The 13,796-nt window shown below is 42.0% G+C and overlaps 1 protein-coding gene across 3 annotated transcripts in view; it reads right to left on the bottom strand.

Annotated features, from left to right (window-relative positions):
* The window catches only part of AFF3 (ALF transcription elongation factor 3), a 323,171-nt gene that overhangs the window by 36,374 nt on the left and 273,001 nt on the right, over positions 1-13,796 (bottom strand). For all 3 annotated transcript variants that reach the window (XM_064408084.1, XM_064408085.1, XM_064408086.1), the window contains 4 exons: positions 8,275-9,315; positions 6,918-7,042; positions 3,063-3,264; positions 401-528 (listed from right to left, as the gene is read on the bottom strand). In XM_064408084.1, coding sequence (XP_064264154.1) covers positions 401-528; positions 3,063-3,264; positions 6,918-7,042; positions 8,275-9,315 — 1,496 coding nt within the window. The remainder of the gene's footprint in view (positions 1-400; positions 529-3,062; positions 3,265-6,917; positions 7,043-8,274; positions 9,316-13,796) is intronic.

Genomic DNA, 13,796 nt, shown 5'->3' with positions numbered 1-13,796 from the left:
TCACTGTGAGGTGAAGTATGGGAACAGATTTCCCAAAGAAGTTGTGGAGTTACCCATACCTGTAAGTGTTCCAGGACAGGTTGAGTGGGCTTTGAGCAACCTGGTCTAGTGGGTGGCAGCCCTTCCCATGGAGTGGAATTGGCACTCAGTGATCTCTAAGGTACCTTTAAACTCAAGCCATTCTATGACTCCATGATTCTCTACATTCTACTATTCTATGGTTAGAAAATTTATGATGAAAAATTAAGTATAATTTATATAGTATTTCTCATTCATTTCCCAATACACAGTAAGTATTACTGTAATACTGCAGGCAATGTCTCAGTTCCTGTTGGACAAATTGTATTTTTCTCTCTTTAAATGCCATTGTTTTCTTTATTTTAAAGTTATATGTACTCACATATCATCAAAGATAAGCTTTGTTCTTCTGCAGTCCCTGGGTGTGGTGGATAGAGGTGACCAAGGCTCTGTTTGGAACTGTGGCTTATTGCAGAGAAGAACATTTTCAGAATTGATGTGAATTGCTTTCTAGACAACAAACAGTAGATAAGACATTTAGAAATTGGCTAATAACTTTAAAAAAACCAAGTAACAAAAACCAGAGAGTCTTTGCATTGTGTTGTAAATTGGAAGTTAATTTTCCTGCTATTTCAGCAGGGAGTATGTGTAAGTGTCCTGACACAGATGGCCACAAATTCACAGACATTTCTCAGAGCACTAAAAAGGGTAAAAGGTTTGAGTTTCAATATTATATACAGCAGAAACTGAGCTAAAATATTAGTAACTACCAAAATACTCTGAAACACAGTAAGCAAAATTATTAAAAGAATAGATGTGTTGTCACTTAGAAGATTAAGTTATACCTCTGGCCTTCAGCTTCCAACCAAGCATTGTACTTTGCTTAGGAGAGCACGGCTCATGTTTGACTTGTTTCACACTACATTGGTGATGTGCCTGTGCTGTATGAATTTGTAGTCCAGGTTTCTTTGTGCTCCAGAGCTCCCCTGATCAGCTTGAAAGATCACTTCTCTGTGCTGCAGTGGGAGCACATGTCTTTTGGCAGGGTCTCAGGCACTCCCTCAGCTGCAGCCCTGTTCTTCATGTGGCCTCCTGAGCACCTTCATCCCACTACTGTGGGGGCCACTGTGCACTGGTATGGAGGAAAACAGAGCCCTAGGTGGTTTTTAATTGATAACCACTGCCAAAAAATGCTGTTCCAATGTCAGGTGACAGGCAGAAAGGCACCAGGGACATGGGGGGAAAAGCTCAAATGGATAAATGCCCACTGTGGGCAAGCTTTGCTTGCAGCTTCTCACAGATATTTGAAGGACCACCTGGGCCTGCCAATTGGATACCAGATGGGAAGATGGGATAAAACAAAGGTAAGTTTAACATTTATAGTTCATGAGCTCTCATCTTCTCTATGGCACATCCAGATCAGCTCATCAGGCTAAAGTTTTCAGATGAATACCCAATACATAAGAATTTTATTGCAAAGGTTGTTAAATGTTGACCAAATGGTGCATTGCTAGGCTATGCAGAAAATCTTAGTGAAATGCATTTGCTAAGGGTGTGGATCATAAAGCAATCACCTTTTACTTTTGATTTCCAGCACATTTGCCCATGAAGAAATTTAAATTATTTTCAAGATACCCAGTGAAGAATCATAATTATAATTCTGGATGGGCTATAAACTTCTAAATTTATGTTTGGGAAGTTAAAATGTTTAAAACTTTACATCTAATTAATGAAAAATAAATGAATAACTATAACATGTTAAGGAACTTTTTACTAGAATATTTTATATAATTGGTTTTTATCAATTTACCAAAAGCATCTGTGAGATATTCTTGGAAAACACAATTTATGGTAAGTTGGTTTTGAAAACGTGTCCAAAATTAAGATTATAGTTACTACTTCCTCCTCTGTTCTCAAAAAAAAAAAAAAAAAAAAAAAAGGAACTATAAACATACATGCTTAACAGATACAAGGGGGTCACTTATCCCCACAGACAAAATTGCTGGAAGAGGCCACTGCTACAATTCAGGTAGCTTGTTTCCTAGTTGCTTAAGCACTAGGGTTTAGGGTTTTGAAGCCTCTTGTTCATCAAATAACAAATACAGCAAAGAGATACAGAATAAAAAACATTAATAGCTCTTGTAGCAAGGAGAGGAGCATGGGCAGCAGAGTGCCTTAACAGCTTCTCTAGATGCTACAGCAGTGGGCATCAAGGTGATGGTATCCAAATTGCTTCTTCCAGGAATTTCTCACAAAGAAGAACAGTGTCATGGGGAGGAGGTGACAGTAGTCTGCCCTTGATCATCTACTCTCAGTGTCTGTAGGCTGGAGGGTAGGGTATGATTTTGAAAGATGAGATGAGAGAGAGATGGAAATTCCTCAATTAAAAGAGCTATCAGGCTCTTCACTCCAGCATTCTAATCACAGACCTCATGCAGAAATGGCAGAAGCATCTACTCCTCTCTCTCTGTGCTCCAAAGGCAGAGGCCACAATGCAGAGATGTAGTACAGCCTTGAGTGCTCTGGGCACACTTAGTGTGAGCAAGAGTCTCTGATAGGGATATGAACACAAGTCTGATGGAACTCAGTTGTGAGGCTGGTGCTAAGAAGTCACTGGTATAAGCAGAATCTGAAGAAGTTTGTTCTAAGACAGATAGAAGAATTTTTCTGCAGGCACACCCATGGTTAGGCAGTGGCTGAGTGAGCCCTTATACAGAAGGGGCTTTATGCACCATGAATGTAGGGGGCTTGCATCATGCCCAAGCAATGCTCTGGAGGCCTAAAGCCATTCGTTTTGGACCATTAGCTTTTACCTTTTGCTTATGTAGCCTTTGCTATTTGCTTGTTTTACAGCCTGCCCTCTTTCCTTTCTTCTATGCCTTGCTAAACTCAAAACCAGAAAAGCTGAACTTAGAAAATAACATTCATTATTACAACTTTTTTATTTTTTTTTGCATAACATTCTGCAAAACTATCACAGACTGCAATACAAAGTGGAAAATACACTGCTAAGCTTTATATTGTGAACAACAGCATACACTTACATTGAAGTCCCCGGGATGTGGCTGTGACTGGATTTCACCCTTATGTTTTTTGCTGGAGGAGATTGAAGGTAATAGACTGCTGCCATTAGGTCTGCTGGAGGAAGTTAAATCATCGTTGGAATATTTGTGTTTTGATGCATCAGAGAGGGGAGAGACGGGTGACCGAAGCATTTTCTCATTTTTATTTATTGGTATTGCCAAGCTGGAAATGGAAATTACAGTAATGGAGTGTCACAAAGCTGGCTTTGAGAAAGGTAAATGTTTTATATATTACCAAAACTTTGAATTTAAAACCTGCTGGCAGGATTAAGTCTATTGGTATCTGGAAACGAGCTAACAGTATTGGGACCAAGAGTTCATTTACAAATTTGTATCATGTTTCTTCTCTTTCCCTTCAAGGCAAATTGTCATTCTGGAGTTAATATAAAGTCTGTATCAGAGTACTTGGAAAAAAATACAGAGATAAATGGCTACTTGCCCACCATTTCTTAAGGGATAGCTGGAGATGAAGATTAGGCTCTGAAGTGTAAGTTCAGGTTATGGAGCCCTATTTCACCATTACAGGTGACAATTTATAAGCCATGGCAATAAAACCATATGTGAACTAAAACAGGAAATGTGTTTAAAGATGACTGGTTTGTCTTTGTGCTCAGTGCCTAGCCTTTGGTAGCAGTGTTTATACTAATTTAATACAGATTTTGAAGACAAAGAAAGATAGGCTGATAATGCAGACAAAAGGAAACATATGCAAACAGTAGACACAGAGAAATGGGAGCTGCTCTATCTTCTAAAGCAGAAAGCTGTAACAGTATTTTCAGCTTTCATTTATTTGGGAGAAGTTTTGGATGAGAAGTCAGAAACCATATAAATATGCCTAGAAATAAACTTCAGATGCACTAATTTGAAGAAAATGTTTAGCTGAAAAACTTAAAACAACACACAAAAAATTCAAGTTTTTTTAAGAAGATAGTTGGCATTAAGACTGAAACTGTGATTAAGGTCAGAAAGACAATTTTAACACTAAACCTTTCCCTGTCACATTTCCCTTTATTCAGCCTATTACTTTTTATGGACAATTCTCATTTCTTTATAGTTACTGTATCAGACAATATACACTTAATGGAATCACAAAAAAGAATACAGTAAAAACTATACTTCATTTCTGCACATAATTTTAGGGAACAGAGCTAATTAAATGTGCTCTTATCATATATTTGTCCATTTATCTGGCAAGTCTTTAAAAAGTAGCTGTAAAAGAAGAAGCCATGAATTGTAATTCAGAACCTTTACTGTTTCACATGGCATAGTACCTTTAAAACACCATGACAACTGCTTTGCTTTAATGACCAATTGGTGTTTACGAAAGCAAGACTCAGAGTGTGAAAGATAGACAACTGTGCCCTTCTTCTCCTCCTAAGAAAAACAACATCTTTAGCACTATGTTGAATGTGCAGGCTGATCCTGTAATTTCTTCTCCTCTTTTCAAACATAAACTCATGCATTGGCCTCCATGTTTATACCCTGTGGGCTGAAAGGGAAGCCACGGCTTTTTGGAAGTATACCCAACCCTCAAAAACTTAGCCCTGAACTTGTGAGGGGTAGCTGAAATTTCTACTTGTGCTGCACACATGGCCTTTGGTCACTGAGTAGGGCCCACCTAAACACAGTGTGAGCAGGCAAAGTACAGCAGCAAATCTTATACTGAGAGGCCATGCAGGACAACTCGCAGCAGAGGACTGTCAGAGCTGTGATCTGCTGGGAATGGGCAGACTGTGGATCTGATATAGGTGCAAGAGATTTGGGGTATCTCTGAGCCTGCAGCCTTTCTTATCAAACAGGGTCTTAGTCTGCCTCTCAGACTGTAATTCCACAATAGAAAATGCTTATGGCTGAAGGTGGTCTTGCTCCTCTCATTGCTACCAGCCCTCAGCTGTGCTACCAAAACTGTCTGGGTGGCTTTACTGGGAGATAAATAATACCACTCTGTCAAAAAAAAAAAAAAAAAAAGAAGGAAAAAAAACAGAGAAAAAGAAAGATAAAATAGAAATAGAAAAAGGGTAAGTAAAAGAGACAGAAGGAGAAAAAGAAAGAAGAAAAGGAAAAGAGAAAGGAAAAGCAAAAGAAGAAAAAGAAGATGAAGAAGAAGAAAAAAAAGAAGAAAAATAAGAAAAAGAAGAAGAAGAAAAAGAAGAAAAAGGAAAAGGTAAAGAAGAAGGAAAAGGAAAAGGAAGAGGAAGAGGAAGAGGAAGAGGAAGAGGAAGAGGAAGAGGAAGAGGAAGAGGAAGAGGAAAGAAGAAAGAGTTTTGGTTTCAAACAAGTTTCTTGAGTATATTTACAGGAGAACCTCAGAGGCATGGTGTAACTGGAGAGGGGATGTGCCAGCATGAGCAGATGCTGGTGTCAAGACAACCAGGAGGTCCTGATATGTGCACTGCTGGTTTAGCTACAGCCTTGGTAGCCTTTCCTCAGCTGTGGGAATATCAGCACTTGATATCATGTCCTACACTGTGGCACAAACCACAGAAACATCTTGGAGGCAGAGCGCACCAGGAGGGAATGTAGGAACTAGGAGGCAACTGCACATTTCAGAAACTCTTTGTTCCTCTAATACACAGTTGCTACTGGAAGTACTGAATACAATGTCAAGGAAAACACAAATTGTTGTCTTGGTTCCAGGAAGCACAGAATTAACCCTGTGACACAGCAAGCTATGACAGCCATGCTAGTCTCTGAAAATTAATGCAACATAAAACATATGACTGGGGTAACAGGAACAGCATGTTTGCATGCAGCCACCTACAAGAAAGGAACTGTTCTGGGCCTTGTTTTCACTTCATGAAACGTATGTGACATGTCAAGACAAAGAAACTGAATGCATATTTTTGAATAAACACTATATATATATATATCAGTTTTCTTTGAGATTTTTTTCCAGTATTAATGACAAGAACTGCTCAATCTCATCAAAGATGTGCACAACAGAAAAGTCTACTACAATAAACACAAATATTTTCTTTCTTATTTTGTAGCAGTTTCAACCCAAGAAGTACCCTGATACTACCAGAAAAATAATTTTTAAAAAATACTGATAACCAGCATGTACCAAGCAGCATGCAGCTGAACTCTGAAACCATGCATGTCTAAGTGTGACTGCTGGAAGCCCCCAGAGAAACTCAAGTGTGATTGCTCTGACATTGATAGGGCTCTGTGTGCATAAACCATGCTAGCAAATGCTAAATATTCATTTTTTGTTTCATGCCCTATATCCTTAGAAAATCTCGATTTTTAAAAAGTCTTAAATTCCTTGTCCTGGAATACTTACTAATTACACAGAATGGAATGCTTGTAATCTCAAAAATACTGATTCTCAAATATATTCTGGAGCTGAGTATTGCAGGCATTGTTATGAATATTTTTTCTATCTTTTCCACAGAGCTGATACATAATTCTTTTTATACAGCCAAACTTAAAGCTTGAAACTTGTAAGTAAAGAAAGTCTAAGAAGTAAAGAAAGGGCTATAAGATGGTTGTATATGTGAATTGCTGTCTACAACACAGTGTTAGGGAATACGTCTTGGACAATCACACTAGCTCTAGCTAAAATTACTTCTTCCATGAGCTTCACACTTGAGCTCACAACTTCTTTGTGCAACAGGACGAAAATGCAAGTACATGAATGTGTCAGGAGCTACTAATTTCATCATTAAACCAGAAGAACAGAGACCTCAGTGGTTAATTTTTCAACATAAAATGCAATAATTAAAAAATAAGTCCTACTAAAGGAAAAAAATAACACCTGACAGTAAACAGCAACTAGTTGTATGATTCAGTGGTAACTAAAAGGAAAAAGCTTACCTATTTTCATTCATATTGCAGTGATTTGCTGTTGTGATGCTTTGGGCAGAGGCAGCTAATCGTGAAGAACTCTCTCGCTCTAAGTGGGTCTTCTTGATGTCTCTGCACTCTTCCTCATTCTCACACTGAGTGAAGAAAAAAGTAATAATTTCTTGTGGTTTGGATTTACTACAGGTCCAAAAATATTTCAGCAAGTCAGGGATTGGTATTTTCTGTCATTTTGTTACAAATGATGACACTTAGTTTGAGTATACAGCTAACATGGATCAGAGACAATTGGTCCATGTCTTAAAAAATAAAATCTAAAAAGGCAGCATGTAAAGAAAGGGATACAATATAAAACTTGGTTTCCACCACTTTCCCACTTGAATCAGGGTTGCCACCCTTCAGATACTAATATAAGAAGGACAAAAAAAAAAAAAAAAAAAAGACGAAAGATAAAACTATGGAAGACTGCTTTAGATAAATGGTACTAAAAAAATATGTAGATCTCTCTGCACACATACAGTAGCTTAGAGGGCAATGATTGGTTGCACAGCAAAACTGTTCAGAAATTGAGCAGATGGTGATTCCAGCACAGAATGACTTTTGGATCAGATGGTACCAACAGCTTGGTGGACAGCTTTGGCCGTGTAGTGGAGGGGGCTTTCCCCTTGGCACCAGAAGTGAGTGGGAGAAGCAGGGCAGAAGGGTGGATGTGAGCAGAGGGCTGTGCCCACCCAAGCACGGTGACAGTGCTGCTGAGGCAGCTAATGGACTGTGGTCCTACTCCTACACCTATAGCCCCAAGGGCAAATGGGGCCACCAGGGTGTGAGGGAGCCAGGATCCAGGATCCAGAACCAGTCTGTGAATGCATCCCTCACAAAGCCAGGGCTCCCTGCTGGGACTGAGGGGCTTGCCTCTTGCTGACAGACAGAAGGGAAAAAAGATGCTGCCTCTTCTTTTACCATACACGCAGTGATACGGTGTCGACTACAAGGCAGCAGACAGTTGTCCCTTCGCTGACCTGAGCATCATTTCCAAAGGCTCGGGTTTTGAGAGAAGCCTCAGGAGAGAAAATTATGCTACTATAAAGGCAGTGCCTTCGCTAAGGCACGCAAAGGCACACACAGAGCAGTCAACGCGGTCTCCAAGGAGCTGTGATCCCTCGAGGCCAGGAATTTCATCACCTTCAGGGCTGGCATTTCCTCTGGGGTTTGGCCAGTCCCTGCGTGGAAAGCAGGGACAAATCCCAGCTCTGAAAGGCCAGCCTGTAGAAGATGCTGCCATCGAACACTGGACGTGGGCGCAAGCGGTGTTAGCCTCCCACTTGCTGGAGGCTCCCTTACCCCTCTGATCGGTTCCCCAGCAGCTCACCTTGCGTTTCCTTCTAGATTTCGGTAAACCCTTCTCTGCGGGGGGTTCAGCACTACTACCCTGCGGGAAGCTGGCCGCCTGGTTTGCTCCGGCGCTCATGGCCAGCGGTTCTTCGGGCAAACGCTCTGGAATCCTGGACAAAAGAGCCAAGTCAATGTTGACCCACAGCGACTTTACCTCATCACTGTCTTTCAGAGGAGACAGGAGCTCATTCCTACCGAAAGGAACCAGGGTGTAAAACTGTTCCTCCAGCTCCTTTGCTATTTCACTACTAGTCCTGGCATTAATAGAGCCAAAGGCACTGCAGCCGCCGTGGGGTTTGCTGGCGGGGCCGGTCCCCGCGTCCCTGGCACCCCGCGGCTCAGGCCCGGCTGCCGCTGGCGCCTTGGGCAGCGGGCGCTCCTCCCGCTCCGACTCAGAGCCTGAGTCGGAGGAGGATGATGAGGATGAAGACTCGGTCTCGATGAACTCCTTGGATTTGGGCGCCGTTTTGCTCGGCCCTCGGGCCCGACGCTTCTCACCAGCTGCAGCTGAGCGGGGCTCCCGGCGGTGCCCCGCTCTGCAGCCGCCGCCGCCGGGCCGGGCCCTGGGCGCCTCGCCAGCGGCGCTCTCAGGGAAGCCGTGGCTCCGGGGCGGCTCCTCTGCGCCGGGGCAGGGCGGCCCGTCTCCGGCGGAGCTCCTCTCGGCTCGCCGCGGTGCCTTCTTCCCTGCTGCCCGCCTCGGCGGCCCGCCGTCGGCAGCGAGGGGCGACTTCTGCCGGCTGCCCTTGCTGCCTGGCGCTTTGTTGGCGGTCCTGGGCCGCGGCCCGTCCCCGGCGGCGGCGGCGGCGGCGGCGGCGGTGCGGCTCTCCTCGCTGCGGTGCTCGGCCGGGCCCTCAGCCGGGGTCTTCTGCCCTTCCTGCCGCTCTACCTTCACGCGGCCGTAGTAGGGATGGGCTTCCAGCGCCGGACCATCGGGGTGGGCTAGGATGGGTGCTTTGTGAGGGGTGACTTTGTTCAGCCACTTGTCCAGCTGCCACTTGTTGGACGAGGGCGGCTCAGGCTGAAAGGGAAACAGACGGCAAAGAGCTTAGTGCCGAGGCCCTGCTGCCCCCAGCCCGGCATCCCTCCGGGACAGCGAAACGTCGCATCCCTCCGGGCACCGCAGAGATTTTCCTTCGGTCCAGGAGCCGCCCCAACCTATGGCAACCCCTTGGCACTGGCCCTGCGTTGCAGGACAAGGCTCATGCCTTGCATTCGGGGATGTTTTTGGTTTCAGAATGGGATTTGGAGATGGAAAGGAGAAGGGCTTCTATCATGCATAATTTCTAAGGGTGGTTCACAACAGCAGTACTGCCATTGGCTCTATTGGGAAACGCTTCCAAGTTTCCAAATAGAAAAAAATGCAATGGTGACAGGAAGGGAGGAAAATAAGGCAGGGTACAGCTGAGGCTAGGGGAGAATAGCTATCAGGAAAGGTAGGGGTGTGCATTTTGTGTCCTGTGCCACTGCAGTAAATACAGAAAGCATTTAAAAAGCATAAAAAGCGGCACGTGGTGGGGAGCTGGAGGGCTAACCAGGCACTTCATGTAAACTGCCTGGTATTGACATTATAATCCACACACATTTGTTGTGTGGTGGTGCTGTCAAGGGTTCATTTTGTGAGTATTGTGCGGCTGTTAGTTTTTCTTTTAATGTCTGTCACAACACTATCAAGTTATAAGAGCACATCTAAAACATAATGGTGTTAGGACAGGGAAGAAGTGGGATAATCATGATTTCATATGTAACCACAGCTGAGACAATGTTATTTCAGAACAATGTGTGACTGTTTTCTAGTGCTTCTTGCAATCAGTAATTTGAATGTGATAAAATGAAGAGGAAAGGCAAAGAACCCAGAAAGAAATAGATGATGGAGTAGATGGCTAGCCATAACTAACCCCACAAAAGCCAAAGCGAAAAATTTCCTAATTTCCTCAGATGGAACCAATATTTGGTTCACTGGTCTATTGCATGTGAATAATCAAAAACTGTGTCATGAGTCGAACATGAAAACCATCAGTGCTCTGGAAGAAAGTTTGCTCAAGAGAGAATATCCACAGTCTCTAACTTAAAAGAGTATCTTATTTCTTATTTAAAGTAGGTGCCTGAGGGCAACACAAGTTTCTTGTACAGCCAAAGGCGCCTTCAGAATCACCCACTGAGGATTGTATGCACTCTACATGGAGCAAAGGCTCCTAAAATAAGCAGAAAAATTAGACATTGGAATTCATATGATAAAAATATTCCTTCTAGCTAAAGTGTCTAATTTACTCATTACTGAGCTAGCCCAGACCTATGGGAAGTTTGCAGGACTGACTTACATTTTTGTTTTTTAAAGCATACTCCCTAATATCTTACATGAAGAATTTCTTTCCTGAGCTGTAAATCTTGAAAATGGATAGTCAATATTTCTCTTGGATGAAGCTGTATTTTTACAGCCCTTAACTCTTTATCTAAAAATGAACAGCATTTTTTTTTATTGCTGTTGAAAATACAGATAGATTTGTTCGGTGCCATTCACTGTGCACCTACTGAATTTACTGGATATATAATAAAAGGTTCACTATACATGGAAGTCTTTCCACTGTTCAGAAGTATTTCAGAAAAGGAGACACATCAGAAGCATGTGAGGGAAAATACACCTCTGCCCATAAGGATAGGTCAGAGTGAGTGGTGCTTGGAAGTTCAAAAAAACTTCCAATTCATGTGTTACATCCCATTCTGCCTCTTTATGTATCTTGTAATTCTTCAAAACGGTGGCTCATGGGTTTCAAGGGATCACAGTAACCATCAGGAAAAAGTGATCACATGCTGCAGCGTCATAACCTGCCAGTGCAGGACTTTCCTAGAGTAGCCTCTCTGCTATTTAGGCATAACACCTATGGTCCTACCAACCTATCCACCAACTATGAAGTTTATTCAAAAGGATCAGCAGTGTTACCAGCTTTACTGGTTTTGTCTGGAGTTTCAGGTGCACTTTTGAGATTTAGTTAAATAAAAATGCAAATCCTTGTGGCTTCTGAAAAAACCTCCTAAGATCTGTCTGCTAAAAAAATCCTTTAAGATTCATCTGATAAAAGTAAAATGTCTGCAGCCTATCAGGTAAATTAAAAGAATCCAAACTTCAGGTCAATTAAAAGAATCCAAACTTTAAAAATTGGAATTTTAAAACTTTTCTCACTAATTTTGGGCCCTGATGCCATTTCTGAATATTTGAGATTCTTAGTGCACACAAGTGATTCCAGTTCATTTTTGGAAGTAATTTATGCAATTGATTGTTCTAACTGAAAATTACTGTACTTTGAGATCACATTGAAAAAAAAAAAAAAAAGAAGGTACCTTGCAAGAGAACAAATCATGACAGCCAAGAATAGATAGCAGGACTGGTAAAAAAATGGACTGAGAAAATGCACTTGAAAAATTTTGCCCATCTATTATACATGCCTAATTGTAATTATTTGAGGGAGAAAAAGAAAACCCCTAATTTCGGCTCCATACACCATTCTATAGAAGAAAAGTTTGTTTGCTTGAATTGGAAGTTTTTCAGCAGCACATAAGGATAGAAACACATATGAATATATATGCAGAGTATTCTGATACCAAAATGCTCTCTGCCCATTGGTTTTGATGTCATGGAAATATGCTGCCCCTAGGGCCTTTTAGAGAACTGTGCTGTTTTCAACTGGGGTAAAGCCAGTGCTGTCCAGATGGGCACTGGTAAGAGGAATAACAGTCTGTGATCAGCTGATTTGCACTTAAATATAGGTTGGTCAGCTGACTTGCAATTAAATATAGGTTTGGCATGAAAACTCAAGCCAGGAAACTTAACAGAACTAAGATACTTTCAGGGATCAACATACCACAGACATACACATGTGCCAGGCTTCATGAAGAAACAGGATGTGATACATTTCCTTAAATATTGTGGGTGGATTCATCTGTACAATATAGACACCTCTATCTCAGCTAGTCAACAAGTTCCTTCTCCAGTCAGTGAACTACCCTTCTAGGGTGTGAAAAAATCCCTCTTGAAATAGACATATGAAATAGGCCAGATGAGCTGGGCCCTAAAAACGTCTTTTCCTCTCCACAGACTGTAAAGGGGAGGCTGAGGTGGTAGCAGATGTAGGTATCTACAGGAGAAGTGTGCAAATTTAGGTGGGATGACTACCACGCAGCATGTCTATATATCTCAGATCTCTTCAAGGCTCCCAGTACAACCAGAGGCATGAATGGCACACATCCAAAAAGACACTTGTGAAAATGTTATCCAGAAACACTTTCTAGGATAAAGGGCTGTTAAACAATGCCAGTGTAATGAGGTCACTCTATGCTTGTTACTACAAAGAAGGACCTAAGGCATGGCTAATATGTGGCAAACTTGAAGTACAACACCACTTTCACTGAGAGATATGAGAGGCCATAACATGTGCATGGACTTAGCCCGCCATCCCTACAAGCTACTCTGTCTATTGTAAATCCATATACTAATTTACCCTTGTGGTAACTTGCTTGTGCTGCCCTGTTATCAAATATTTCACTTAGGGCAATGCCCATACAAATGTGGTGCTTTCTCGTTATGTTTAAGGCACAGACGGCAACGATGATGATAATTATTATTATTATTGGATTATATTGCTACTATTAGCACTGCTGCTAGTGCTTTAACAAATTAGAACTGGGCATTCCCATGTGTTAGGCACAGCAAACATATACTGTAAGGGATATGTGTGCTGTGCCTAACACAAGGGAATGGCACAAAGAGTTTTCTGGAGGGAAGGGAGAGTGTAGTTTGCAGTCTTTGTCAATAATAGTCTGCAGGACAGCCAAAACCCGTGAATCCTATTGGAAAAGGTAACGATAGTGTCTACAGATGGTCTAGTGGTAAAATTCCAGTATGTGACTCCTTAAAAAGGAGGAAGAAACAAATGGTTGTGAACTAGTCAGAGCAGCGAAATCTGTAAAGGCCATTGCATCTGGTATGTGTGGCTGGTGAGGCTCAGAAAGGGGCATCTTTCTCCTCTGGACTGGTTACTGTTGGTGAAGCCAGTGATCCTTTGTCCCATGGGATAGATTCTCTGCTTCCTTCCTGCCCATTCCCCATGCTTATCCTCCCTCACAGCTGGAATTTGTGGTTGTCTAACCAAAGACAGCTTTAGTAAAGGCCCGCAGGATAATTCAATGGAACGAAGAACAAACAAACCAAATTTTTAGCTTTAGAAATGTAGCTTTTTCTATATACTTGACACCCAAATTTTTTTCAACCACCTGATAAAGGATAAGACGTCATTGTTTTCCAGATTCCTCATTTATTACATTAATTAAAGTCATTCAAAGAATTCATTACTTCAGCAAAGAAACAGGAGATAGAAGTCTCAGTTCCTTGTTCATAATTTTAGGTTTGGCAGTCCACAAAACTTTAACTACTCCCATTAATGTCTGAGGCACCTTAATTTGTCCACATCACTGAAACCAGTCTGAATGTTGTCTCCTGTTCTAGCT

This window comes from Passer domesticus, chromosome 2 (assembly GCF_036417665.1).
Source record: "Passer domesticus isolate bPasDom1 chromosome 2, bPasDom1.hap1, whole genome shotgun sequence".
NCBI classification, from domain to species: domain Eukaryota; kingdom Metazoa; phylum Chordata; class Aves; order Passeriformes; family Passeridae; genus Passer; species Passer domesticus.
The sequence above is the reverse complement of the archived record's forward strand: the minus strand, read 5'-3'. Positions and strand labels throughout refer to the sequence as shown.